Below are 13,007 nucleotides of genomic sequence, written 5' to 3'. Positions count from 1 at the left end.
CTCTCTGTGCGCTCCGTCGAGACTGTGCTTACTTTTGTTAATATTTATAGTTTTAAGAGTTTTGTTTGTACCAACGGTTGGTGCATTTAATGTGTATGACCGTCAGTCACTCATAGACATTGGATTAGGGGAAATTTACCAACTGGATTACTCTCTGGATCAGCTCACCGAACAACAACAATGGCCTGCTGAGATCTTGAGGACATCGGGACCAGACCTCGGCCCAAGCAACAAAGGGACCAGGCGACGAGGAGGGAGAGCCGGCGTCCGAAATAGACTGAGATCCAGGCGACACAGAACGCCATTGCCCAGCATATTGCTGGCCAATGTACAATCAATAGACAATAAACTGGACGACATCAGAGCAAGGATTCAATTCCAAAGAGACATTAGAGACTGTAACGTTCTCTGCTTCATCGAGACGTGGTTGACGCCGGACGTCCCAGACCACGCCGATCACTTTTTCATCCACCGCAAGGATTGAACAGCAGAATCCGGTAAACGGGGGGGAGGTGGGATAGCCTTCATGTTGAACAACAATTGGAGCGATCCAGGCAACGTGAAGGAGCTTTCAAACCACTGCTCCCCCAACCTGGAGTATATATCCATCAAGTGCCGGCCTTTCTTTCTCCCGAGAGAGTTAACGTCGGTCATTCTGGTCGGAGTGTATATCCCACCACAAGCAAACACAGGCAACGCGTTGTCCAAACTCCACAACGAGGTAAATAAACTCCAAGCAGCTAACGTTGATGCTGCTATTGTGGTTGTGGGTGATTTCAATAGCGCCAACCTGAGAAGAGTATTGCCGGACTTCTACCAGCATGTGACTTGTAACACCAGAGGCGGTAATATTTTAGACCATTGTTACTCGCAATTTAAATGTGGTTACAAATCGGCTGCAGTGGATTCGGCAAGTCGGATCATGAAGCCATCTTTCTTTTTCCAAAATATAAACAAAGTCTCAAGCGCGCCCCAGTAGTCTCGCGAGAGGTGCAGAAATGGTCTGTGGGATCAGAGGAAACGCTACAGGCTGCACTTGAATGTACAGACTGGGGGGTGTTCCGAGATAACACAGATAACATTAATGACTACACTGAGACAGTGCTGGACTTTGTTTGTACTTTGGTGGAAGAAACAATCCCCACTACCACAATTAGAGTTTACCCAAACCAAAAGCCCTGGGTAGACAAATCCGTCAGTGAGGCTCTGAAAGTGCGCACCTCAGCCTACAACGCCGGGCTTGTGGCAGGCAACATGAATGACCACAAGGTGGCGAGATGCAACGTGAGGAGGGCAGTGATAGAAGCAAATAGGCGCTACAGGGATAAAATTTTACTTCAATATGAACAGGCTGACTCTAGAGCTATGTGGCAGGGCCTCAGGACGATGACAGATTACAAAGGCACCTCCCTCAAGCTGAACAGTGACATCTCCTTAGCAAATTATCTCAATACCTTCTATGCTAGGTTTGAGGCTGGGAATAACAGCACCAGCCTACAAACCACTGCAATGGAGGGGGGGGACACTGCTGATGGAGACTCAGTGTTCAGGGTAACAGAACATGAGGTGAGGAGGACCTTTAAGAAAGTGAATATCAGGAAGGCAGCAGGACCGGATGGTATCCCCGGCCGCATCCTAAAAGTCTGTGCCGACCAACTGGCCCCGGTATTCACTGACATATTTAACCTGTCCTTGGAACAGGCTGTCATCCCCACCTGTCTGAAGAAGTCCACTATTATCCCTGTACCCAAAAAATCCAAGCCTGCTTGCCTCAACGACTACCGCCCTGTAGCTCTCACCTCCATAGCCATGAAGTGCTTTGAGAAGCTAGTAAAGGGCTACACCTGCTCCTCCCTCCCCATCAACCTGGACCCCCTGCAATTTGCATACCGCCCCAACAGGTCCACGGAGGACGCCATAGCCCATGTGCTGCACACAGCAGCATCACACCTGGACAAGAGGCAGGGGAACTATGTGAGAATGCTGTTCATCGACTACAGCTCAGCATTCAATACCATAGTCCCCTCCAAACTCATAGCCAAGCTCAGGGACCTGGGCTTGAACTATGACCTCTGCCAGTGGGTCTTGGACTTCCTGACGGGCAGACCCCAGGTGGTGAGAGCAGGCAACTGCACCTCCTCATCCATCACTCTCAACATAGGGGCCCCCCAGGGCTGTGTTCTGAGTCCCCTCCTCTACTCCCTGTATTCTCTACCGTTAACCATGAGAGTTGACGGTGCATACTGATAGTGTTTGTTCTCATGGAACAAGTATAGTATATGTCTGTTTGTCTGTCTGTCAAAGCAATAACTCTGGCAGTTTTAATCCGATTTGGATCACAGTTTTCCAAGTTGGGGGTAGCGTCACAATATTCATTAATGGCATGGCTCTGAATGTTGCGGTTTGTGTTTTTCTTTTTTCTTTGTTAGTTACTTAGGTTCTTGGTTTAACAATGGGCTATAGGTAGGCGTGTGTGGTTCTGCAGAAAACAGTTCCTCTCCAGCTGGGTGGTAGCTACTGCAGAAAACAGTTCCTCTCCAGCTGTGTGGTTCTGCAGAAAACAGTTCCTCTCCAGCTGCAAGGCCCACATTGCAGACATTAGACATCCTAAAAAGAAATGATAAGAAAGTTAAATCAATGTAGGCTTTATTGACTAAAACACACATAAAAAAATATAAATAAAAGAAGTATATAGGTAGGTGCTTTCTCCTTCACAGGTAGGCTATGGTAAATGTATACATATTTCCCAATATAGGCCATATAAGATATAATAAGATATTCCTTTATTGATCCCCTTGGGGAAATTCAGGCATCATAGCAGCATGGGGGATGGGGGGGGGGGGGGGGGGGGGGGCATCATAGCAGCATGGGGGATGGGGGGGGGGGGGGGGGGGGGGTACAGGTCAAAACAACACAAGCTGTGTAAACAAATAAGTCAATATAATTTACTATCTAACTAACTGAAATATACAGTATTCACAGTGTCACATAAGGTGCAGTATGCATAAGGTAGTGTTATAATTTACTATCTAACTAACTGAAATATACAGTATTCACAGTATCACAGTATTCCATATTCACATATGGTGCAGTATTCACATAAGGTGCAGTATGCATATGGTAGTGTTATTGTCCTCCTTGGGTTCCTATTAGTTCTAGTTGGATGTCTGGGCGCAGTCCCTGCCCACTGTTGTGGAGCCTGATGGCCGCTGGTATGAAGGACTGTCCGAGGTGCTACACACACACACACACACACACACGCACGCACGCACACACACACACACACACACACACACACACACACACACACACACACACACACACACACACACACACACACACACACACACACACACACAGTAGCTGTACTACTACAAACTGCATACTTTTATACAGGTAAACAATGGTAAATGTATACATATTTCACAATAATTGGCCACAAGGCCCCTACACACACAGACACACAGTAGCTGTATTGCATTCCTGCAATTTTACTAACACAGGTAGGCAATGGTAAATGTATACATATTTCGCCATATGGCCCCTACACACACAGACATACAGTACACACACACAGTAGCTGTACTACTACAAACATTTTACTAGCGTTACATACCCTGGTCCATCTGCCGCCACTGTTGTTTCTGGTGTTGATGTTGTGTATATCGTGCCGTCGTCATCGTCATGAAACATTTAGGGTATTTTCGTTACCCTACTTGACCGTCTTGACATCGATCATCATCTTACTAATAATAATCAGCTGCGCAAATAAAATACAAAACTACTAAAACGCTACTAAAACACTTCTCAAACGAAGTCACTCACATCCACTCGCCAAAAGAAAACGTCCTCAAAAGATGATTCCAGTTACCGATGTCACCACGTCGTGACGTGTACATTTGAGAACACTACCGTAATGACAGAGAATGAAGCACAGCTGACATGGTCGGCCCTCACACAACTCTGTCGCTTTTTCGGGAGCGGGTGGCGGTTTTCGGGAGCAGGTAGCGGAAGCGGGGAACATAGAACCCGGGGAACATAGGACCCTTTTTATCGCAAGTGGGGAACATAGAACCCGGGGAACATAGAACCCGGGGAACATAGACATGCTCCCAGGCCAGACATCACTGCATGTAAGCCAATGAAAACTATGGGGGCAGGGCTAAACTCAGTTGGCAATCGCGTGGTCATGTCCTCCCCATAGCCGAGCTGCCTCACACCTGCCTTAAAAAGGTGTCATGAAAACATTGTACTTAACATTTCAGAAGAGAAGAGAAGAGAAGAGAAGAGAAGAGAAGAGAAGAGAAGAGAAGAGAAGAGAAGAGAAGAGAAGAGAAGAGAAGAGAAGAGAAGAGAAGAGAGAAGTCACAAGACAAAGATGGAGAGCAGTTACACCACCTCATCTGAAGCATGGCCTGATGGAAACCATAGCAACACCCACCATATGTCTGATGCCTACAGGTCAGGTGGAAAGATAATTGAAATATATTACTCAGTACTCGACTCAAGTACTGTTACTTCAGTAAAACTTCACTTAAGGGAACATGCCAATATTATGGGGAATGCGCTAACCGTCTTCTCCAAACTAGCCTGGCTTAGCACAAATGAATGGGAGTGGATCAGCAAGCCCAATTAAAAACACCAGGAGAGGTGTTTTTGTCCAACAGCTAGGCTAGCTGATCCGTATCGGCTTCCATTAATATGTGCTAAGATAGGCTAGCTTGCAGATGGATAGCTTTCTACTGAATGCACAGAGAGGAGAGTATCTATCTTCTTGCCTGACTCTGAAGAAGATAGTAAGAGCATTTCCAATAATGTTGACAAGATCCTTTAAAGGAGGTTTAGTGCACTAAGATTTCAAAAGTAGCACTCTTTAAAAATGTTTTATAAATAAATAAAGTACTTTCAGCTACCTTTTAATGGAAACTGACAATGTAAATGACAGATCGCATTGAACTCAGCATACGCATATCAACTAAACTTTGTACAAAACAAAGTACTTAAAAATGTACTCAAGTAGAAGTACAGGTAAAGGCTTCTAAACATACTAAAAAAGTAGTGTTACTTAGTAAAAATCGACTCGATTATAGTAACTATAGAGTAAATGTAATTGTTTGCCTCTGCTGACAGGTTCTCTCTGCTCTCCATCTATTCGCTGGTGTTGGTGGGAGGAAGCGTCAGCATGTCTCTGATGATCAACATCCTCCAGTCTAATGTTCGCTCCTTCACCACCACAGCCGTCATCAACCTCATCATTGTGCACATTATCTTCCTCCTCACCATCCCGTTCAGGATCTACTTCTACATCTCACAGGAGTGGCGCCTGGGCCCGGGATTTTGCAGGTATGTGCAGGAGTGGCACCTGGGGGGCCAGGGATTTTGCAGGTATGTGCAGGAGTGGCACCTGGGGGGCCAGGGATTATGCAGGTGTGTGCAGGAGTGGCACCTGGGGGGCCAGGGATTATGCAGGTGCAGTATGTGCATGGTTCCCCATTAGGCAAATCAGGCACAGTGTTTATGGCCCCGTCTTCTTAAAAAAAAAGGGGGGGAGGGGGGGGGGACATTTTTAACCTGATTCCTATCGGAAGACATGTCATAATCAGACATAAAATTGACGAACGTGTTCTGTGTCTCGAGAACTGTGTCGGATTAGCGTCCCAAGAAACTCTGAGCAGAGCTCTAGTGAATTGCAGACACATTTTCTCAACTGGCCCAACTCCAGGAAAGTTGAAGAAATAGTTGAGTAAATAATGTCTGTAGTTCAAGACAGGTTTTCCATCTGCCAGGTGATGGCGGAGTGTCTCGGGGGGGCCGGGGGGGCCGATGTGGCTGAGCTCTTGAGACACAGAAGACGTTGGTAAATTCTATATCCGATTTTCACATGTCCTCCTAACAACAGAATTATGGGATTAATGTGGAAAATCGGCTAAGTGGCCCTTTAACACATTGGGCGACAGAGGTCGCTGTGGGCGTATGGCCGTGTGTGCCAGCGCTGTAATGAACGGGGGTACATGCCGGTGTTTGCAGTGCTAAAACTATATTAAATATTATAGCTATGGATCTAATAATATAGTCGATTGTCATTGAGTTTCTTCTGGCCAAGATGCAAAAAACATCAATACATTCCCGTTTTATACCGTGGTGAATATGAGTATAGTTTTAGAGTAATTCTGTGTAATCCCAGGAAATGCCGCTAAACAGCGTTTTATTGCATTTCATTAGGAAGCGTGCCATTCGTTGCTTGGATCGACAATCAATCTGAAATCAACGCTAGATTATTGGTATTATGTTTCATCATGCATGCATGAAAGGGTGGGGGGGGGGGTTATGCTTCGATCGTCACCAACGGCATACGTTGTGGAGTAACGTTACAGGACACTCACGGATCACAATGGAGGCATGCTCGGATCAACGCAAGATTGATAACATATAGCACTTACCTTGACTAGGATGTACTGCAAAAAGAATAATCCAATTATCTGATCGCCATTCCAAGTATTGATCTCGATCGTGTTGCCAAGATAATCCATGAAATTACATGAATCCACTGTGCTTGATTCTCCCCAATCCATGTGTTATAACCGTTGCTACTGCCCGAGAAGGGAAAACCCGGACTAGATTTGTTAGATCAACATACAGGCTGAGCCAGAGTGAATCCAAGGATGTGCAATAGCGGCCGCAAGGCGTTAGGCGGCGGTATTGGACGTTTGCGATCTCAGACCCATTCATGAATTATCAATGGAAATGGCGAATAAAATAAATAACGATCCAGAAACGTGTTAATCAGTGATTTGGCACTCAACCGTCGGGCGCCAGAAACATGTTTATCCGTGAACGGCACTGAAAGTGTTAATATGGCCCCCCTTTTTATTTTTAGATTTATTTTACTGCCATGTGGGCTTTAACACCCAAATTAAGTTTTGATTCTGGTTTGATTCAGGCCTTCTAGCAATGCTAGAATATAAACCTCATTTGGGTGTAAGAGCTCACACAAACATTTGATCAAATCTGAATAAAGGCGGAGCCCCGTTTATTGTCCATGGAGTAGCCCCGGATTTTACATCCCAGTGACATCACCGATTGGAGGATTCTCTCTCTGATTTCTAGCTTTAGGGGTGAGTGGTGTGTGTTCACAAATACTGACTGGACTGTCCTTGGGCACAGGAAGAACATAATATTTAAAATGGGTGGCATTCCCATTTTACTGTTTTAAACTGCAGTAATTTAGAACTGCATTATTTTATTCTATTCAATAATTGATTCTGTGTATTCTATTTAACTCTGTCTACTATATTTTACTCTTTTATTACTTTTTATTACAGGTTTTAAACTGTGTGCGTATCAAGCAGGAAGAACGATTGTGTGGGGGTACACCATGTGCCCTGAGAGAGGGAATTGCGCCCTGAGAGGGAGGTTTGCCCTGAGAGGGAGGTTCAAAGGGTCAAAGTGGGAATCAGGTTTTAAGCTGTGTGGGTATCAAACAGGAAAGACTGGGTCTCATTCCCGAACGAAGTTACGACAAAATATTTCGTCTTAGCCAGATTTCGGCCCATTTAAGACATATTAGGGCTGGGAGTGGGAGTCCCCAAACTTTCCTGAGATCTTATTTGATCGTGGCTGAGAGCAGATTTAAGAGTGCTGAGGAGCACACTTAAATATGCTCTCAGCCCACGATCAAATCTCATGATTGATTGACTAATTTAAAATGTTATTATAACTTGACAGACTGTGTTCTCATAGTGATTCCTTCACATCAACGCTACAGGCCTCCTTGGAATTAATTACTTAATCATAATTAAAATAAATATGACAATATTTGTACAATAAGAAATTACGCATTTGATGTCGGAAAAATAAATAATATGGATTCATCTGATCACAGGGCAGCTGGATTAACCATATCTGAACCAGCTATTTTGGACAAATGTATAATTACTTTAATTACTCAGATATTCAAACACAATTATGCAATTATTGTGAAATGATTGAAAATAATAATAATTTAATGCCTTCTGTGGAATTTATATTTCTTATTTGTTACACATCTGTTTTAATGATTAATTATATACATTTGAAAGAATGCAGGTCAACATGCAATGTATCCCATTGATTGGTATACAATGGGACAGACCTTTGTTTGATTGATTGATTGATTGATTGAAAACTTTATTAACAGATTGCAGAATGGGTACAGTACAGTACAGCTCAATTACATAAGGGGATGCAGACCAGAGAAAGAATTTCGTCTTGTTTACATCAGGGTCCCCCATTTTCAATTCATCATAACATATATGACACACACAACACAGATAGACAGTACTGCTACATCTATACATTTATGACATACCAGATTTGCAAATACAGTACTGTTTGTGATACAAAAAGAGTCCAGAAAAAATAGTATATTTGACGTAGAAACTGTTGGAGGAGGTTGGGTAGGAGGGGTGGGTGGGGGATAGACTTAGACTGTACAAGCAAAACTGTACATTGGAATATTCACAAAACCATACTTTGTAATTTACTGTACATTGGAGGGGGTTGATATAGCTATAAACCTGCATTCCTTCGAATATATCATTAATCAATTAAACTTATATTGAAATACACTATATAGCCTATACACCAACACTGAAATGACAGTGGATAAATAAATAAGAACTAAAGCTAATCGGTGGAAATAGACTGCATTAATATTCCATAACAAGTCTTGTGTGCGCCTACGAATGAACAGTAGCCTATAGGCTTAATTATGGAATAATAAGCCATACTGCGTTCATTCATTACACCCGCCGTAGGCTATATATATTATATGTCATTCATTCATTCATTCATATACAGTACTGCGCGCGCGCGCGTGTGTGTGTGCGCGCGCACTGCGGCAGGTGTGTACCGCGAGCTGTATATGATGCCAATACATTAATCTAATCTAGTTTTGATGGGCACAAGCGTGATTACGAAACCTAGCCGCATTTCTCGGAGACGCTCTCTGATTGGCACTGACTGACGCTAGGTTTCGTAATCACGCGGCTTGCAAGACTCGCAAAGCACTTCCGCTATTCCATTTCACACAGCTGCGTCACCAGTTGCCTTATAAGGAACTATGGAGGCGTTGTTTTGTATGCAAATGAGCTGAACGGGAACACGCTTTAGAGTTTAAGACAGAATGCCATTCTCCAAGCAGATATCAGATAATATAATTTGTGCAACCTTTTCAGCCACTTAAGACATATTACCAGCACGTTCAGGACTCAGAGTGAACTTGTCATAGATTATGTCTCAGTGGTTCCAAGATAAGTCTTCCAGAATATATCTTTGAAAAGATTTCGGGAATGAGACCCACTGTCTTTTAAACAGTAATTCAGAACTGCACTATTGCATTATTTTACTCTGGCTACTCTATTTTGCTCTTTTATTACTGTGAATTTTGAAATTGTCTATATTATGTGTGATGACCAACCCGTAAGCAAGGAGGCCTATTGGGATGTTAGATCCTAATATGAAGAACTGTGATTTGGTGTGATGTCTTACCTTGACATTGTCTATTTTTATGCACATTTTTTCTTTACTGCTGTGAAGCACTTTGAGCTGCAATTCTCGTATGAAAGGTGCTATACAAATAAAGTGTATTATTATTATTATTATTATTATTATTATTATTATTATTATTATTGAATCACTACACCATGTCTAAACTTACTCCAGGGTGGTGAGTGGTATGATCTTCGCCCACATCTACCTGGCCTTCGTCTTCTATGTCATCATTCTGGTCATCCGCTACCTGGCGTTCCACAACCGCACCATCAGAATGGAGTTCTACCGGACGCTCCACGCCGTTGGCGCAAGTGCAGCGGTTTGGCTCCTGGTGCTGCTCGTGGCTTTTCCCGTGTCCATCCTGGAATACGGGTCGCCGGAAAACTTTAACGCAACCAGACACAGGAACCTGTGTTTCTGTTTCGGCGGGGAGCTGAGGGACACGGCGGTGGCTGCTTTCAACTACGTCCTGAGTGGAGTCATAATAGTCATCACTGTCGCCTTGACCTGCCACCAGGTCAGTGGCTTATCTAGAAGGATAACCCCCCGATAATACTGACCTGCCACCAGGTCAGTGACTTATCTAGAAGGATAACCCCCCCGATAATACTGACCTGCCACCAGGTCAGTGACTTATCTAGAAGGATAACCCCCCCGATAATACTGACCTGCCACCAGGTCAGTGACTTATCTAGAAGGATAACCCCCCGATAATACTGACCTGCCACCAGGTCAGTGACTTATCTAGAAGGATAACCCCCCCGATAATACTGACCTGCCACCAGGTCAGTGACTTATCTAGAAGGATAACCCCCCCGATAATACTGACCTGCCACCAGGTCAGTGACTTATCTAGAAGGATAACCCCCCCGATAATACTGAACGTGCTGCCAGGTCAGTGGCTTATCTAGAAGGATAACCCCCCGATAATACTGACCTGCCACCAGGTCAGTGGCTTATCTAGAAGGATAACCCCCCGATAATACTGAACGTGCCACCAGGTCAGTGACTTATCTAGAAGGATGACCCCCTCGATAATACTGAACGTGCCACCAGGTCAGTGACTTATCTAGAAGGATAACCCCCCCGATAATACTGACCTGCCACCAGGTCAGTGGCTTATCTAGAAGGATAACCCCCCGATAATACTGAACGTGCTGCCAGGTCAGTGGCTTATCTAGAAGGATAACCCCCCGATAATACTGACCTGCCACCAAGTCAGGGGCGACAGTGGCTCGGGAGGTAGAGCAGTCGTCTGGCAATCCGGAGGTTCCCGGTTCGATTCCCGCTCCTCCCGGGCAGCGTGTCGATGTGTCCTTGAGCAAGACACTTAACCCCTAATTGCTCCCGATGAGCAGGTTGGCACCTTGCATGGTTGCCTCCGTCGTCGGCGTGTGAGTGTGTGAGTGAATGTGTGAGTGAATGGGTAAAATGTGAGTAACAAATTGTAAAGCGCTTTGGATAAAAGCGCTATATAAAAAAAGCAGCCATTTACCATTATCTAGAAGGATAACCCCCCAATAATACTGACCTGCCACCAAGTCAGTGGCTTATCTAGAAGGATAACCCCCCGATAACAGTGGCTTATCTAGAAGGATAACCCCCCCGATAATACTGACCTGCCACCAGGTCAGTGGCTTATCTAGAAGGATAACCCCCTCGATAATACTGAACGTGCTGCCAGGTCAGTGGCTTATCTAGAAGGATAACCCCCCGATAATACTGACCTGCCACCAGGTCAGTGACTTATCTAGAAGGATAACCCCCCCGATAATACTGAACGTGCCACCAGGTCAGTGTCTTATCTAGAAGGATAACCCCCCGATAATACTGAACCTGCTGCCAGGTCAGTGGCTTATCTAGAAGGGTAACCCCCCCGATAATACTGACCTGCCACCAGGTCAGTGGCTTATCTAGAAGGATAACCCCCCGATAATACTGAACGTGCTGCCAGGTCAGTGGCTTATCTAGAAGGATAACCCCCCGATAATACTGACCTGCCACCAGGTCAGTGTCTTATCTAGAAGGATAACCCCCCGATAATACTGACCTGCCACCAGGTCAGTGACTTATCTAGAAGGATAACCCCCTCGATAATACTGAACGTGCTGCCAGGTCAGTGACTTATCTAGAAGGATAACCCCCCGATAATACTGACCTGCCACCAGGTCAGTGGCTTATCTAGAAGGATAACCCCCCGATAATACTGAACCTGCTGCCAGGTCAGTGGCTTATCTAGAAGGATAACCCCCCGATAATACTGACCTGCCACCAGGTCAGTGTCTTATCTAGAAGGATAACCCCCCCCGATAATACTGAACGTGCTGCCAGGTCAGTGGCTTATCTAGAAGGATAACCCCCCCCCGCCCCCGCTGCAAAAACGTCCTCAATTATTCAATTCAATTATTATTAACCCAACATTTAGAGATGTTGAAAAAGTTGTTTAGCTGAGCTGATATGTTGGTATGTTTTATGTTTGATTACCATAATTCTACCGAATTTCCCCAAGGGGATCAATAAAGGAATATCTTATCTTATCCTATCTTACCACATGTCCTCCCCACAACAGAACCACAGGTTTGAGATCGGAAACCGGCGAAGTGGCCCTTTAAGTCAGATGTACTGAATTATACTGCACGCTGAGTTACTATACCAACTCTATCCTCTTCCAGATTTGGATCCTGACCCGTGTCTACAAGAAATACCAGAAGCTCACCTTCTCACACCAGGAGTTCTGGGCCCAGGTGAAGAGCCTCTGCTTCGTGCTGGTGATGGTGGTCTGTTTCGTCCCCTACCATGTCTTCAGGATCTACTACGTGTGGAGCATGAACGATCAAGCCAAGCTGGAGTGGGTGAACGAGTTCTTCCTGGCCATGACCACTCTGAGCTGTTTGGACATGCTGACCTTCGTAGGGAGGGGGTCCAATAGGCCCTGCTATCCAGGCTGCTGCACATTCTCATGAGTCAAAATGATTACAGACAGTGATGTGGGGAAAATACAGACAAATCGATATTTAATTGCTTCATCTGAATTGAATTGAATCCATTCTTAAAATCCACAAATTGTTTAATCTTTGCCTTTTTTTTATGTGAAGGGTGAAGTGTGAAGATTTTCCCGTCCTGCAGATGTCTCTATAGTTCGCCTTGCATTGAGTTTCTGCTGAACTGCTACGGAAACTCAGTTGACCAAATTCCATCTTTTAACAACAATGGCAGGTGCTGGTCCCCTGAAACCAGCACTATCAAGCCTGACTGAATCGATATAGAAGATAATCAGGTCGGGACCTCGTGAATTGAAATCGAATTGGATAATCCTTGCTGATACCCAGCCCTAGTGATGGGAGTGGGGAGAGGGCACTTTTTCCCACCTTAGAATGGATTGCATCATAAGGCCTGCTGTAATATCAGACTGACCTGCTGCATATAGACTCCATAAACTGATTAAATAAGCTATTGAAAGTGTTTATTATGTTGCA

General features: G+C 44.7%; 1 protein-coding gene across 1 annotated transcript; it reads left to right on the top strand.

The window, feature by feature from the left end:
- Window positions 1–4,339: 4,339 nt before the first annotated feature.
- On the top strand, window positions 4,340–12,494 carry gpr141 (G protein-coupled receptor 141; the record flags this gene model as incomplete). The annotated part of the gene is made up of 4 exons (XM_084327742.1): window positions 4,340–4,461; window positions 5,131–5,343; window positions 9,703–10,048; window positions 12,204–12,494. The coding sequence occupies exons 1-4, from the start codon at window positions 4,379–4,381 to the stop codon at window positions 12,492–12,494; spliced, it is 933 nt and encodes a 310-aa protein (XP_084183868.1). The 5' UTR covers window positions 4,340–4,378.
- Between the last annotated feature and the right edge of the window lie 513 nt (window positions 12,495–13,007).

The sequence above is a fragment of the Notolepis coatsorum genome (assembly GCF_963971535.1).
Source record: "Notolepis coatsorum genome assembly, chromosome: 13".
In the NCBI taxonomy this organism is placed as follows: Eukaryota; Metazoa; Chordata; class Actinopteri; order Aulopiformes; family Paralepididae; genus Notolepis; species Notolepis coatsorum.
This window is presented reverse-complemented; position numbering and strand designations above follow the sequence as displayed.